General features: G+C 26.3%; 2 protein-coding genes and 1 long non-coding RNA gene across 7 annotated transcripts; 2 read left to right on the forward strand and 1 right to left on the reverse strand.

Annotated features, from left to right (window-relative positions):
• Positions 1–2,087: 2,087 nt before the first annotated feature.
• Positions 2,088–4,442, reverse strand: LOC132931733 (uncharacterized). Of its 2 annotated transcripts, none has more exons than XR_009662774.1 (2): positions 3,978–4,442; positions 2,088–2,456 (listed from the first exon to the last, which is right to left on the reverse strand). It is a non-coding gene; the product is annotated as an uncharacterized LOC132931733 (long non-coding RNA). The 2 variants fall into 2 exon arrangements; XR_009662775.1 differs by having other exon boundaries at positions 2,776–4,442.
• Positions 4,443–4,582: 140 nt separating this feature from the next.
• On the forward strand, positions 4,583–7,274 carry LOC132931732 (enoyl-CoA delta isomerase 2-like). 4 transcript variants are annotated; one of them, XM_060997692.1, is made up of 7 exons: positions 4,583–4,851; positions 5,208–5,303; positions 5,396–5,550; positions 5,623–5,743; positions 5,803–5,892; positions 6,343–6,489; positions 6,575–7,274. In XM_060997692.1, the coding sequence occupies exons 2-7, from the start codon at positions 5,217–5,219 to the stop codon at positions 6,743–6,745; spliced, it is 771 nt and encodes a 256-aa protein (XP_060853675.1). In that variant the 5' UTR covers positions 4,583–4,851; positions 5,208–5,216; the 3' UTR covers positions 6,746–7,274. The 4 variants fall into 4 exon arrangements, with proteins under 4 accessions (XP_060853675.1, XP_060853677.1, XP_060853678.1 ...); XM_060997694.1 differs by having other exon boundaries at positions 4,583–4,767; XM_060997695.1 differs by having other exon boundaries at positions 4,583–4,767; positions 5,212–5,303.
• A 1,000-nt stretch (positions 7,275–8,274) lies between these two features.
• Positions 8,275–11,617, forward strand: LOC132931731 (eukaryotic translation initiation factor 3 subunit H). The gene is made up of 6 exons (XM_060997690.1): positions 8,275–8,544; positions 8,654–8,807; positions 9,396–9,563; positions 10,295–10,544; positions 10,624–10,759; positions 10,827–11,617. The coding sequence occupies exons 1-6, from the start codon at positions 8,470–8,472 to the stop codon at positions 11,037–11,039; spliced, it is 996 nt and encodes a 331-aa protein (XP_060853673.1). The 5' UTR covers positions 8,275–8,469; the 3' UTR covers positions 11,040–11,617.
• Positions 11,618–16,135: the final 4,518 nt, after the last annotated feature.

The following is a 16,135-nucleotide window of genomic DNA, read 5'->3' on the forward strand; positions in this document are numbered from 1 at the left end:
GTGTTGTATTATAGTTATAACTTTGTTATATAGCGTATCATCAAACTCGTTTTGGACATGGAGTGACTGCGTGGACTGAGGTTTTGTGTTTAATTAATATTGAAAACAATATAATACTATTCGATCGATTTCTAAAGATACACAGCGAAACGGTTTCGCCGAAACCATTTTGCAACATAATGCCAATATCTAAAGCCAAAATGTATTCAAATGACTCGTGTAAAAATAGTTATATTTTACACCTAACACGGGCTTCGCGTTCAATTTTGGGTAGGTTTCTGATAACTATATTCAGGCCTTTAGTCACTGATGAGTGATGGAGGTAGGGGCTTTTCCCTCTGGAACAATCGTTATCCTCACCCCAGCAATACTATGATTAAGTAGGTATATTAAGTATCAGGAATACATTTTATTGCTTGATGTCATTGGCAGTAGAAGCTCTGTTTAATTATTAAAAAAATTTTTAGAGCTTTAACTACAACATTCAGTATTCAAAGCTACATTTGAAATTACATTAGTAGTTGAAGTTTTTGCATGTAGCTCAACAGTTTGTGAATAGACACTATCCTGCTTAAACCAATTTCAAAAATCCAAAAAGTACCATTACACTTTCAAGTCAAAAAATTCAGAGGTAGAATCTGCTACCCTAGAACCCTCTAGTGTGTACCACTGGCCAGAGGGTCCATAGCTCCCCTCCCCAAGATAAAATTCCAGCAACATCCCTAATACCATTATTATGTTCCCTATTTTTTTTTCTGATAAGCATGTGTCATAATATTATAAATATAATCTCATAAAGATATATTACAAGAATGTGAATCATACTAAGTTTTAATTAATAATAACATAATATTTGGTTTGTAAATAGTTTGTCCATATGTCAACATTGACAACACTAAACATTAAGAAAAAAAAATACATTTACAATATTATAATATGTATTAATAAATTCTGAAAATGATTCAAAATAATTTGTTTTGTAATCTAAAAACGTATTTATTGTATTGATACTAGGTATCCAAGTGATAAATTAAAAATATAATTACTCTAATTAATTAGTTTTAAGATTACATAACATATTTTCATCGTCCATATAGATTGAATTTAAGTTTTTGATTTTTTTTTCATAGTTAATTATTTTTAAACCATAAAGTCTTATAACTAAGTTCTTTAGTAAGCATTGGAGTTTTATAAAAAATATTTCTATTAAATAATTAAATTAAATAGTTATTACTAAAGACATTGTGTCATTGTCTCTAATCCAGTTGACATTTATATTGTTTGCTGATAGCCTTTTTTTCTGGATTAAATCCTTGGACGATGCTTTTTTTCAACTTCAATGTAGCTACTATTTTTCTAGCCTATTGTTCACTTTAGATCTTACAAGATAAACATTTATTGAAGATAACTTAACATCTAATAATGATAAATTAGTTTCTACTATTTTTGCACAGTTTTCATTAACTTGTTTGAAATGACAATTATTTTAATGTGTTTCCCAATTTGCTCTTATTCTAAGATATTTATATGTTTATTTACTAATAAAATATGTATATATTTATTATTTATATATTATATATTCATTTTATTAATTCATATCTCAATTTTTCATTTTGTTTTTATATTTTATTTCTTTTATTGCTTTTACTATAGCTTATATTTGAATACTCAAGTCATCAAATTTAATACTTATGTATTAAACTGAAACAGCTAATTCCTGAAGTATCTTGTTTGAGCCAACAAAATACTTTTTTTAAGGGATATTATTAATAGATATAGTGAAACTTCCAATTAACGGTCACCGAAGGGACCATAAATAATGACCGCTATTTAGAGGTCGCCGTCCTATAGAGGTGACAGTACATGGCATAACACTTGATGGGACCAAAAAACCTAACCGTTACTTAGAGGGACCGTTAACGGAAGTTTTACTGTATTTGATTTTCCACAATAAAACTAAATCATTTCAAACACTACCAATTGTATTATATTTCTCCTCAGTTTGCTAAAATTTTCTTCTCTTTAACCAGCACATTCAAAATGTCACATCATTTTCAAAAATTACATCATAAAAACTGGAAATGATAGCATGTTTGATAAATTAAATTTATTATAGTTATAATAATTATAAACTTATACCACTTTAATTATAGCAGAACATATATTATGAAAATAATATAAAACAAAAACATAGATAAGCAAACTACATTCATTAACTGGTAAATAAAACAACCGTTAACAAAGAATACACATAGAGGTGTAACCAGGATTTTTTTATAGGGGGGAGCTAAATACTTTTAACTTTACATTAACTTTATTAGCCCTTTATCCCCCCTTGGCTCTGCCACTGAATACATACACCTAACTATGGCACCTATAGCTTTTGGAAACTAAAATCATAAAATTATATTTATAGCTCCATTTTCTTCTCAGAAGTTTCAGGTAATCTGATATACCTATAAAACAAATGATTATTAATATGTAAATATTACAATAATATAGAAACTGCACAAATAAAACTAATACGATTAACGTTATAACATAAGCAATGCTATATAGGGTAAGTACTGGCCCACCAAGTTTAGATCTTTTACTATTCCAAAACTCGTTGAAATAGATTAGAGCAATTAAGTTTATTATTCAATCTACTAATATAGAATCTGGCCTAACAAGTTGCATTACAAGTTACACGTTACACTCAATGACTAACTGAATGTCTGAATCTATCAAGCTTGAACAAAAGAACACATAAAAAATCTATCTGATGTTACTTACTTATTACTTAATGAAGCAACTGAATCATTTTTCCATTTGAGCAGCAGCTGCTATGCCAATACCATTGAAGTCATGTAATTTATTTAAAAAATTCCCAGTAGCAAAAATCTCAATGGGACCAATAACTGTGCAGTAGAACAGTGTTTCTCAACCTTTGTATTATTGCGACACACTATTAAAAATGTTCATACTTTTGACATACAATAAAAATAAGAATAGGTAATACCTATTAATTTTTGTAAATATAGTGTCAACAAGGTTCATACATTCAATAATAGTACTTCCCGTGACACGTTTGGACTTATGTCGCGACACACCTGTTGAGAAACACTGTAATAGAAGACAGTGACATATTTAAAAACTTACTGGGGGGGGGGATATTAGTGAAATAATTTTATTATCGGCATTTGCCAAAACTCAAGAATGACATAATACACAAAATTGAATAATCAAGAACAGTCGATAGAATAAATAATAATATTAATAAAAGTGATCCAATGGTAAACGCTGAACGGTTCAACAATTAGTAGTAAATAGTATTTTCTACAAATACAGTAATTGCCCATATTATAATCCTACTGATTATATCCCGCATCAGTTTATTTGTAAATAATGTAGGTGTGAGTGCTGTAAACAAATTATTATATTATAGAATATTGACATGTAACTTGTAACTTGAGGTCTTTATTTTTTTTTTGTGGGGGCTTCCCACATAAATACGCCATTGATAGGAGAAATGGAATTATTTCCAAAACATATAATGTTAATGTATTGTTAAATACAAATTGAAACTGTACAAAGCTAATTTGGTATATTTTTTTTTAGAACATAATATTTGATTTTGTTTTGGTGTTTTATCTTTACATACATATTTCTAACAATTTTTATTCAATACTTGAAAGTATATGGAAATATTTAGAAATAAAGATAAATAAATATTAATATTATAATGTAATATGAAGTATATACAATATACATGATATAAGAATACTGTGTCTATGTGTGGTGTAAGAATATATAGGTACTAAAACCATTGATTTTATAAATCAATGCTAAAACGTAAATGTAAGCTGATATCTTAATTCAAATAATTAACAAATATCATGTAGGTGCTGAAGTGTTAAATGTAAACTAACATTTATAATGTACACAGTTACAAAATATTTTATTGGTTATGTAAGTAAATAGATAGGTCAACTTACCTGTTAGTTGAATTTTTTAGTTAATCACCTTTTTGCTTAGAACTTTATCTCCAGTGAATTTTAGTAAATAAAATCATCTAACAAACTCATATTCAACAAACAAGTTTAAATAATCAATATGTGGTAGAAATGATCTATTTTTCCTATCATACACATTAAATGCTGCTATTCCATCTTCAAAATCTGACAAATTGCCGCTATCTTCGACAATTAATAATGCATTATGCACAGCTCGTGACATATTGTATAAATTATTATAAGCACCAAAAACAATACAAATAATTAAACAATATAGTTTCACGACGGTCGTTTGTGCATTAAACTAAAAATTAAAAACCAAAAATGGCAAAAATCATACAGCTACAAATTCAAATTATAAACAATGTTTTAATATTGAATATTGATAAATGAAAAGTTTATTATCAATAATATTATCATTGTTTGTATTGATAAAAAAGCATAATAACAACCAAAATTTTTTTTTAATATATTTTAAGTCCGTGCATTTTTTTTTAATTGCCAAATCACACCATAGAGTACTCTATGAATCACACAGTCGTAGTCCTGATAAGTGATAAATGATAACTATTTAACGGAAACGTCGGAACTCTACTGACAGTTGACACTAAATACATTATTTTAACCGGACCTAAAGAATTATGTAGTACTTATGGCATATTGGTGTTATCTAATATCTATTTAAAGACTTTTTACATCTCAGATCTCAGTGACTGAACTCTTTTAGTGAGTACTGAATACTGAATAGTGACCTCACGTTTGGGAACTACTGGTGATTACTGAATATAGAATTATTAAATACTTATGAAGGTTATTTAAATACCAAAGTGGTGATGGTGAAAGTAAACTGTAAAAGGTAAAAGTATCAGTAAATAATATTACCGCTGATATCCAACATGTATATAATATTATGGTATAATCAATGGAAATAGGTTGTAGATACATATTTTATATGCTAAAAAAAAATAATTTTGTAGTAGATAATTTAATCGAATTTTTTAATTTAAGTAACGACATAATAATATTATCTTAAGTAGATAAATAGACTATAGTAATTAGTAGTTTAATGTATTATGTATTTATTTCAAAAATTGTGTTATTGTAAAAGCAATTTTTAAGCTAGTCACAGAAGCAATACATTTTAACATATTTATTTTATTGGAAACATAAAAATCTTACGGGTGCTGGTATTAAATAATTTGTTTTTGTCAGGTAGTCAGGATGTCTACTATATTAGTAAATTACGAGGGATCAATTCAGATAATTTCATTTAATCGTCCAAATAAACTAAATGCTATATCATTTCAGGTAATTATATGTATAAATTGAGATGCATATTATATTTATTTTATGTTGTACTTGCTTAACTTATTTAAATATTAACTTTGTATTATATACAGTGCTACAATGAAGTGACTAAAGCTCTTAAAGAAGGAGCTAAAAATGATACTGTTTTTCTTACCATATTAACTGGTGTAGGAAAAGCCTATAGTAGTGGAACGGATTTATTTGATAGTTCTGCTAAGGAAGTTGAAGATCGTTTAATTGCAACACGGTATATAAATATTTCACATAGTTAACTATACTTATATATAATACTTATTAAAATATGAGATTACGTATACAGAGACTTTGTAAGAGCATTCATAGATTATCCAAAGTTGTTAGTTGCATTAGTCAATGGTCCAGCAATTGGAATTGCATGTACTACATTAGGACTTTGTGATCTCGTGTATGCAACTAAAACAGTAAGTTAATTAGGTATATAATGAGTACTAAATTTCTATAAAATATTGTTCGATTTTAGGCAACATTTTCATGTCCTTTTCACAGATTGGGTATTACCGCTGAAGGATGCTCAAGTATTACATTTCCATTAATTATGGGCAAGACTAGGGTAAATAAATTTGTTTTAAAATATGAATATATTATTAGTATGAAGTCTACCTTTTTAAATAAATAAACCACTAAAATTACAAATATGCGTATATATTTCATATTATGTAATAATTTTAGCTAGCATTTATTATATTCAATATTTTCATTCTTTGTCAAAAGATTTTATTAATTAATTTAAAGACTTATAGTATGAAGTTTACTCACTACTTAGTATTTATAATAAAAGAAAATCTTGCTAACTTATTGATTGTCTGATTACACAGTAAGATAAGTATTGTGCATAAATATAATATGTGTATTTTACAAAGTTATCTGTGCTAGTCAAAATAATAAAGCCATTACAATTTGAAAAGTCCTTAAATTTCTCTGTGTAAAATTAAACCATAACTAGTGTATACTTATTCAATTACTCTAGCAAATATTACTTAAAATTGTATTTACTCTTTAGGCAGCTGAATTTTTGTATTCTGGTAAGACATTGAATGCTATTGATGCCCAGAAGATTGGTTTAGTCAATGAAATTATCAATGACGGATTAAATGGAAGAAATCAATTAATTCAAAAAATCATGACTGAAATAGCATTGTATAAACTGGTAAAATATTTTTTTCAAAAATTCATATTTGTTAATTATCATAAGGATTAATAAATTTTTTTTTTAATTTCAACAATCTTTATAGCCTATAGTGTACACAAAATCAATGATGCTAAATGGTGTGATCACAAGAGATGAACTGCACAAAGCTAATGATAGAGAGATTGAAAGACTGATAGAAAGACTTAATTCAGATGACTTTCAAAATGCTATTAATAACTATTTTAAACAAAAAATGTTAAAGAATAAGTTATAAAGTTCCCAAAAAAATATGTATCTAAAACTAAATTATTAATCATTGTATACAATGGTTTATGTTTTAAACAATTTTTATTATTTACTTTTACATCACATTATAATCAATTTACTTATTTTAAAAAATTGGTTGCAATATTATCTATATAGTTAGGTACTTTACTAAGCATTACTAATAGGTAATACTGTAATAGGTATATATAATTTTTAAACGTCAAACATTGTTATTATTATTTTATTTTTTGCTTATTTATAAATGCTCCTAAAGTCCTAACACTTACCACGGACTGGGTTGGTATGGGTGGGTGATGGTTACATACCAAATACAAACAAATGCTGTGAAAATGATTGTTGTAAAATTATTTAGTATTTTAGTGTTGTTGATATTTTTAGATAATTGATGAAACCCCGAAAATATCCCCAACAAATGTTTTTATTATAATTGCATTGCTTTTTAATTAATTTTTATCGTAAACATTATATGTATAACAGATAATCTGAACAATTACAATATAATATTTTATTAGTTATTCATTTTGTTTTGTTATGTAATTACATCTTGCCTACTGTATTTATGTTCACTCACTGACTCACTTCATTATGTAGTTGTTAGTTATTCTCCTACAATATTAATTAATTTATCCTATAATGCAAAGATATTTAGTCACCGATTGTTAATAATTCCTGTTTTTTCTTAATTGGTTGTCCCCAATAAGAAAAGTATGGGACATTTTTACTTTTGACTTTTCAAAATACCAACTACATTTACTTTTCTACCAAAAAAAGTGATGAAGTTAAAAATCAAATTTTACTGCTCCAAGCAGTGATGGCATGCACAAAAAAATAAATAAACATAAAATCAATATATTCGTTACTTAGCTCAGAATCTACAACATTTAAACCATGCCTGATAGTTTAAACTATTTAAAGTCTCAATGTGAAAATATATTTTTTTTTAAAGTCAGACAAGACTCAATAAGTATTTACTGTAAACAAGCATCTGTTTATTTACTCTAGTTTACTCTGTGTTGCGATAGTATTAGCAACAATATCTAATAAGTAATAACTAATAATCATACTTGTACAACTCTGGAAATCTCGTATAATATTTTATTAGTTGAAGCTTGTAAATTATAATTTGTATCCAAATATCCATGATAAAATATATTAATAATTAATAATATTTTTTTTCATGCAAATATCTGTATTTTAAATTTCTATTTTTAGTTTTTACAAGATTACAAAATGCAAAAACCTACAACAAATCCGTCATCCGGATCGTGATAATTATGGGTATTCGGCGTATTCTTATTTAATATTATTTTTTTTATTATCTACGGAATAACCACAGTCCACTGAAATAGATAACAACTCTCTCAGTGCCACAGTCTTATCACAGAAAAATATAATAACAATCTTATCTTGAAAAGTCGGATTAAACCATGTTAAGAACCATTGGAAACGTGGTTTGGTTCGGATTATTTTTCCGTCGCTAACTTCTGACGGTGGAAAAAATCACGCGTCGCCGACTGCCCTGTTCTGGTGCCGTATACCGATCTCCCCAGTCCCCACCGTTTCAGAGTGCACCGCCAACTTTATTTGTCGTCATTTATAGTCTTAAAAGTCACCATAACGTGACATTATTAAACTTTATTATAATATTTTTGTCTTCTAAGTTTTTCTTTGATTTAAAAATTTGTTTTTGGTAATCAAACAACGTGTACCATGGCGTCCAGACGAATCGATCCGAAAAGCAGAGAATCATATTCAGCCGTAAAATACGTACAAGTTGAAGGATTGGTGAGTAGCAATGCATGCTTAATGCCCATAGATTTTATTTATCAAAAAACAACATTATTAATACGCACAATTGGCGACCGGTTATGGGCGTTAAAAATTTTGACTACAGGCATTGATGAAAATTGCAAAACACTGCCATGAAGAGTGTGCCAGTGACGTGATCATCGCACAAGGAGCGCTTTTGGGCCTGGTTGTTGAAGATCGTCTCGAGATCACAAATTGTTTTGCTTTTCCGAAGAGTGTAGACGAATCCATCAACGATGGTCAGTTGCTTATCATGTTATTCACAATATGGTTAATACTTAGTGAAAGTAGTCGAAGTGCAGACTATTTGTCATTTAACCCTGTTGTACCTATATATTTATAATTACACTATAGTTTAAAGAATGTTTTATACTTTTAGAATTCCATCCTTGTCCTATTTCATTTATTCTACTGGTTTGGATATATTGCATGATCATTTTGATAGCATTTAGATTTTAAACAATATAATTTAAAAATCAATTTATCTTTTAATTAAAAATTGTGCTTAATTATACTTCGAATAATAATTCATACCTAAAAAAACTTAAAAAAGTACAATACAATTAAATATATTTTATTAAATTGAGAGAGAAGTAAATTAACTTTTTATATTTTTTTTGTTACTACAGTGCCCATTTTCATTTCTTCAAACATCCGCCTTAATATTAAACATATTTTAAAATTGTAGAAGTGGTAGATATATACTTTTTTCTATTTGTTCAGTCAAGATTAAATTAAGTTACAATTATAATTTATATAAGTATGTCGAAGTTCTTAATAAAATGTCCTGGATTAAAAAAAAAACCTTAATTTTGTTTATTTCATAGAAAAATATCAATTGGATATGATGAAAAGTCTTCGTCAAGTTAATGTTGATCATTATCACGTTGGATGGTATCAAAGTTCTGATGTTGGTAATTTTTTGAGTTTACCATTGTTGGAATCACAATTTCATTACCAAACTAGCATAGAAGAATCTGTTGTTTTAATTTTCGGTAAGTGTTACTGATATATTTATTTGCTAAGCACTAGTATATCATAGTTTAAGTGGTCAAAATATTGAATTATAATAATTTACAGTATTTGAATGTTTAAGTAGAACTTTATTTTTTCACTTCAGCATTTTTCTCAAACAATATAAAAGTTTAAAACTATATTTTAATTTGTGTTCAATTTAAAATTTTTAAACTTATTAATCTTTTCTTTATCTAAAGATTCTTATAATGTTGTTTTGTATCTAAAATAACATTTTACTACCATATTATGATTTAAATATGGACAAACAATTACATTTTTTTTTAATATTCAAGAGTACTTTATCCGTATCTGATATATTGTTTCCGTCTCACGTACATACCAAATTTGTGTTCAGTGAAATTAATTTTGTGTTGTAATCTTTAATATTATTAGAATGAATTAATCTATAATCAAAATTAAAGGTAATAACATTATTTGTTAACTCTTTTCAATTTTTTAATGTTAATATTAACTTTTTTTTATGATTCATAACTTGCTTAAAAATTTTAATATCACAAAAAACAATTTGAGATAACAAAACTAACCCTTAAGTTAGATAATAGATCACAATTTACTCAGAAATTAAAGCTTACAATAAATCTGTTTAACTGAACATAAAGTTGTTATGTTGTATGTTTTTATTCATAATGTTTGTATCTCAATTTAATGTATAGGTATATTAATAATTAATTAATTACTTTTGTTTTAGATGCTCCCAAAACCAATCGTGGATTTTTGTCCTTAAGCGCTTACCGTCTTACACCTCAGGCTTTAACTATGTTTAAAGAAAATGATTTTCTACCAGATACATTGAAATCATTGAAAGTTGGTTATGATCATTTATTAGTGAAAGTTCCAGTTGTTATTAAAAATTCCACATTGACTAACATACTTCTCTCAGAATTAAGTTTTAAAATTAAGGTTGAAGAAGGCTCAGAACATTTGGATATTGGCACTGCGTAAGTAATACAATATGATTCAATACTTTAATCATGTATATAAGTTTACATAAATAACACATTATTATATTTCTTATAGTACTGTATTAGAAGGGCAATTACGTCATTTAATGGACCGAGTAGATGATCTAAATCAAGAAGCTATCAAATTCAATCGCTATCAACAAGCAGTTGTGCGCCAATCTACAGAAAAACACCGTTACTTACAGAAACGAGTAATATTTTTAACATTTAAGTAAGAACTAAGTAAATTGCAATCTAAATAATTTTTATTTTAAACAGGCTTTAGAAAATCAAGCACGAGCTGCGAAAGATGAGCCACCATTACCTGAAGAAGACATTACTAAGATATTTAGAGCATTACCAGTACCACCTAGGTTACCACCAATGTTAATGGCTACTCAAGTTGATGCATATGCTGAAGAAATAGCTAAATTTTCTACTCAGTCTTTGGCTAAATTGTATATGACCAAAGCTATGAACACAAACAACTGATTGAAAATTAAAACTTATGTATAATATTCTGAAATAGAGTAAATACGTTATTTTATATTTATACAAATAATAAAAAGAAATCATACTCTCAATTATGAGAGTAAATGAAATGTATAAGTATACAATTGAGTATATTTATTACATTTTTAATATTTTCCTTTGTCATTATTTTTGTGCCTTTGAAAATGTAATATCTAAATGCTGAAAATGATTGTTTTGGTTAATTTTATATTATCATTATTTCTTATTAAACATAGATACTGAATTATTTATTTTGGGTTCAGCTTCGAATTGTTGACATAGATATTTCTAATGACTTCCAGATTTTTTTCATTATATAGCGTTTCAAGTAAAAAATTAAATTATTAAATTAAACATTTTGTAAAACTTATGTGTATTTTTCTACTAGAATTTTAGTGTTTAAATAATGTTTAGATTGTAGTGTTCTGCATAATAGGTATCCAGACAAATATTTATCCAGAAAAACTAGTCTGTATAAGCCTATCATTTGTATTAGAAATTAGGTATCATGTCGATGATGAAATGAAATCAAAAATTATATACATAATACACAATCACTTTATTTTTTTTTAAATTAATATTGTACCCATTTTAATATGTATTAACTTGACATATTTGCATACACTATTTGCTTATAAACTATTGTATGTGTGTACAAATTAAGTCAATTTTGTTATTTGCTATATATCTAATGGTCAAATATTTAAATTATTAATTTATAAAAGTAGAAACTCTTATAAAATACCTACCAGTGTATTAAGTGCCTTATTTTAAAATTAAATGACTAAAAATTTTAAGGTATCGGTAGGATATAGAACACACTAAGTGTATGTTTATAGTTTTTTTAAATGAAGGTAGTGTAAAACTGTAAAAGTCTTAGGCCACGTCATATACACTCCTAATTCAATCTATAAAATCTGTGAATTTGTCTGGAAAAAAAATGATTTATGATACATAAAAAGTGATTATTCAATTTGTTTAAGTATTAACTATGATTAAGTTAAGTAGTAGAATACTGGATTATGCATTATATATGCATGTACAATTTAAAAAAAAAAATGCATTTTAAGTTCAAAATCACAACAATTTACACGAGTTTTTTATAGTAAAAACACTAGAATACTTATATTATCTTCAATTTTTTTTATAACTAAGGTTTAAGTTTTGGGTACAAGGTTGCTCATAAATAATTTATATTGAAACCAGAATAACAAAAAAATATATGAACACAATTTATTCTTTAAGACATTTGAATACCTATTTGATATTAAAATCTAGACAAAATTATATATTTTAAGGACGTTATACCCGCATGTGTTGTCTCTGTCTTACATGCATACAATATGGAAAAGTTTCGTTCAGCAGAATTAATTTTTTGTTGTTAGCTTAAATATTAGAGTAAATTTAGCAATCATCAAATTTAAAGGTAAAAATATTATTTAGGAAATGTCATATGCTTTTATTGATATTATCTTTTTAAAGTAAGTTATGAAACATTAGGTATTTGACCATTTGAGGGAACTTAACTTAAAATAAACTTAATTTATTAATATAAACAACAATAATCTACTGTATAAGCACCAACAATGATATATAATCATTGAATTTAAATTTAATACACCCAATACAATAACCCACGAAATATTTTTAATATTTTTTTTCTATAATTTCCAACAGATATTTTTATGGTTTCTTTATTAAAATAATTTATTTTCAGTATTTTTGTAAAAACAAACTATTTAATTTACTTGTCATAGTTGATCGTTGTTGTTTTTGCATATTTTATAATATTTTCTATTGCATCATTTAGTATTTAAATACAGGATTCATAATCTTTATATATTAAAAGTTTTTTTATTATTACTAGCCTCCTAAGGCCTTATAATTTCTATTGTATTTAATTTTTAAGTGATGTAAATCGGATTACTGATTATGATGGGTGCCGTGCTACCTACTTACATTACCTAAATACTTTATAATAATATCATAGATTAGATTGTATATTTAATCAATAATACTTTCAAAACTACAAATGAAAACATGAATGTTTAAATATATTGAATACCAACATTCAATTCACTGGTATGCGTCAGACTTTCATTAAATTGTTATTAATTCTAGACAGTAGACTTCAATAAAAATGTTACAACTATTATAAAACTAATTTTGTATTGTGTAGAATTTTAAATGTACTACGTGACCACCTAAAATATATAAGTAAAAATATCGATTTTAACAACTGGTTTAATTAATAAGGTACTTACCAGTATATTATATTAACATTTTAACCTAACTATTATTTTATATTTTTTATAATTTAAATCTATTTTTATTTAAAGTTCTTAAATCAATAACGTTCCAGCGTCCAACCAATGATTTAAATTTGTAAGTACTGTACTACTGTGGGACTTATATATAATAAATAAAATATACTGTTTTGTACATAAGTTTAATTGCAAACACACGCATAGGTGTGTTATATACTGCCTATATAGTCAATAGGCTATACAGTATATGTACATATTATATAATTTTTAGTAAGTGCCTATTATATTTATACTATTTATAGTCTTATATATTATTATAGTTATATATTGCTTATATTTATATAGACTATAATATTAATATTTACTGTTTGTACTTTGATATACTGATATATACAACTATCAACATTGTCATAATTTTGTGTACCTATGTTTTCCATGATAGGTAATAATAATAATATAGAGAGATCAAACTGCAAAGTATGTTAAATTTATTAATTACTTAAGAGGACGTCGCACCCACATGTGTTGTCTCTGTTTTACACACATACGACATAGTAAATTTTCGTTCACCAGTTTCAATAGCAATAGCATGCTTATAGTTTTGATATTGGAGTGAATTGGCCTATTATCAAACTTTTAGGTAAGAACATTATCTGAGTTCTCTCGTTGATTTTTTATGATATTTTAATTTTTAAGTGAATTATGACAATTTTCAAATATTTTTCATACTCATAACTCACCGAAAAACTAAAATATTATAAAAAACCAACGAGAGAACACAGATAATGCTCTTAGGTACATAAAAGTTTGATAATAAGCCAATTCACTCCAATATCAAAACTATAAGCATGCTATTGAAACTGGTGAACGCAAATTTACTGTCATACGTGTGTAACTGTGTAAGACGGAGACAACACATGCGGGTGCGACGTCCTCTTAAAATTAAAATTATTGAACGTGTTACATTTTAATAATATCTCATTATCTTAAATTCAAATTACCTAGTCATATTATATACTATTAGGTATAGCTATACAATAAGAAATTCAGAATTCTATTAAAAATAATCATATTACATTATTACCGTGCGTACCAGTGCAATTAATTTTTTTTGTACCAACACGATTCAAATTTTATTAAAAATAAAAGGAATTATCAAGCATTTATTATTTATATATAATATATTATAGGTAGATGCGTCTGTTTAGTCGACAGCATTTTATCCAGCTTTAGTAGGATTTACAGTGAAATACTGAGATCAGTGTTTTATAATATTATGAGCTTGGTGGCTTGGCTGATGGTAATTATTTGATAAACACAAACTAATTTAGCATAGTAAATTAGTATAAGCCGCATTATCCCTATAGCTACCTATTTATGGTGCATATTTAATATTTAGTTTTCATAAACTAAATAGTAATTTACGTCGGTGTTTTTGGAGCACCTTAATCATTCATTTGACGTTCTTATAGTTTTATATTTTTATTTTATAGTTTGTCGGGTAATCGTAATTAATAATTTGTTAATAGGTAGGTACGTAACATATCTAACGTTGAGTGCATGGAATCTTTAAAATTTTAACCAAATGACTTTTGGCCCATATGATGATAGACTACCTCCTATCTGTGTTAATGTTTAATAATTTACGGTTATTAATATTGTATTAGAAAGTCGTTTTTATTTACTTTAGTAATCAAATATGACATATTATGTATGATTACACTTTACACTTATGAGTCATCAGAGCTCAGGTTTCAAAATACTAAATAGATAATAATATATAATGTGATACAGTTCCGTATAAATAGATAAGTCTTTATAAATTATAATAAATGACCAAACCAAAGTTAAAAATCGATAATTGCTAACCATTAATTCTTATCCATTGAATAAAATATCTATTACATGCTTATAAATTATAATCCTTACAATTAATAATAGTGTGAGAAATTTTCAGTCCTTTTTTTAGCATTAAATAATTTAAAGTTGGTCTTCGTGATTTTTTTTTAGGAGAAGTAGGTACTTCAAGAAATATTTAAAAACAACTCCTTAAGGTACAACCACTATAAGCTTTATTTGTACTAGTAATTAAGAATTTGAAAAATAATAGGGTTTAGATATAATAATAATAATTTCTAGCAAATTATTTTTTAACTTTATGATAAGGTTTTTTCCATTGTCACCTACCTATACGTGAAAAAGTCGTAGGTCTATAGGGATACTGTATACACAGTACTTTGTGCCTATAATGTACAAACACTCACGATTTTTAGTAATATATAGTCAATAGAATCTAATTGAAGAATAATAATAATAATACTATAAACACATTAATTCCTATTCCAGTGGATAATACTTTCAGTGAATAATTTTTATGTAACCCGCCTATTAAAATTATATAGACCATAATACCATATGGTATTGATTACTACTATAGTACTATAGTAGATTATATAAACAACATACTTTTATGCAGTCCCCCTGGCCCTAACTTGAACTACCTTTTTTATTTTTTCTTGCTGTGGCTGATTAATTAATTATCCATAAAAACATATATAATATATATATATAATTATTGTTTTTACATCCGTACATTTACCTATATATTTCCACGAATGAACGATATCGTTTCGAACATTTTTTATGGAATTTACTCGTGTAAAACGAATCCTATCAATTAATTAAAAAATTTTAAATATACTATTTTAAATTGTAAATTTTAGTCATTATTAACAACCGATTTATAAATGAATTGGGTATTTAACGTTCTCGGTCAACGCGAACATGAAAGAAAACATTTTTATTTTG

This window comes from Rhopalosiphum padi, chromosome 1 (assembly GCF_020882245.1).
Source record: "Rhopalosiphum padi isolate XX-2018 chromosome 1, ASM2088224v1, whole genome shotgun sequence".
In the NCBI taxonomy this organism is placed as follows: Eukaryota; Metazoa; Arthropoda; class Insecta; order Hemiptera; family Aphididae; genus Rhopalosiphum; species Rhopalosiphum padi.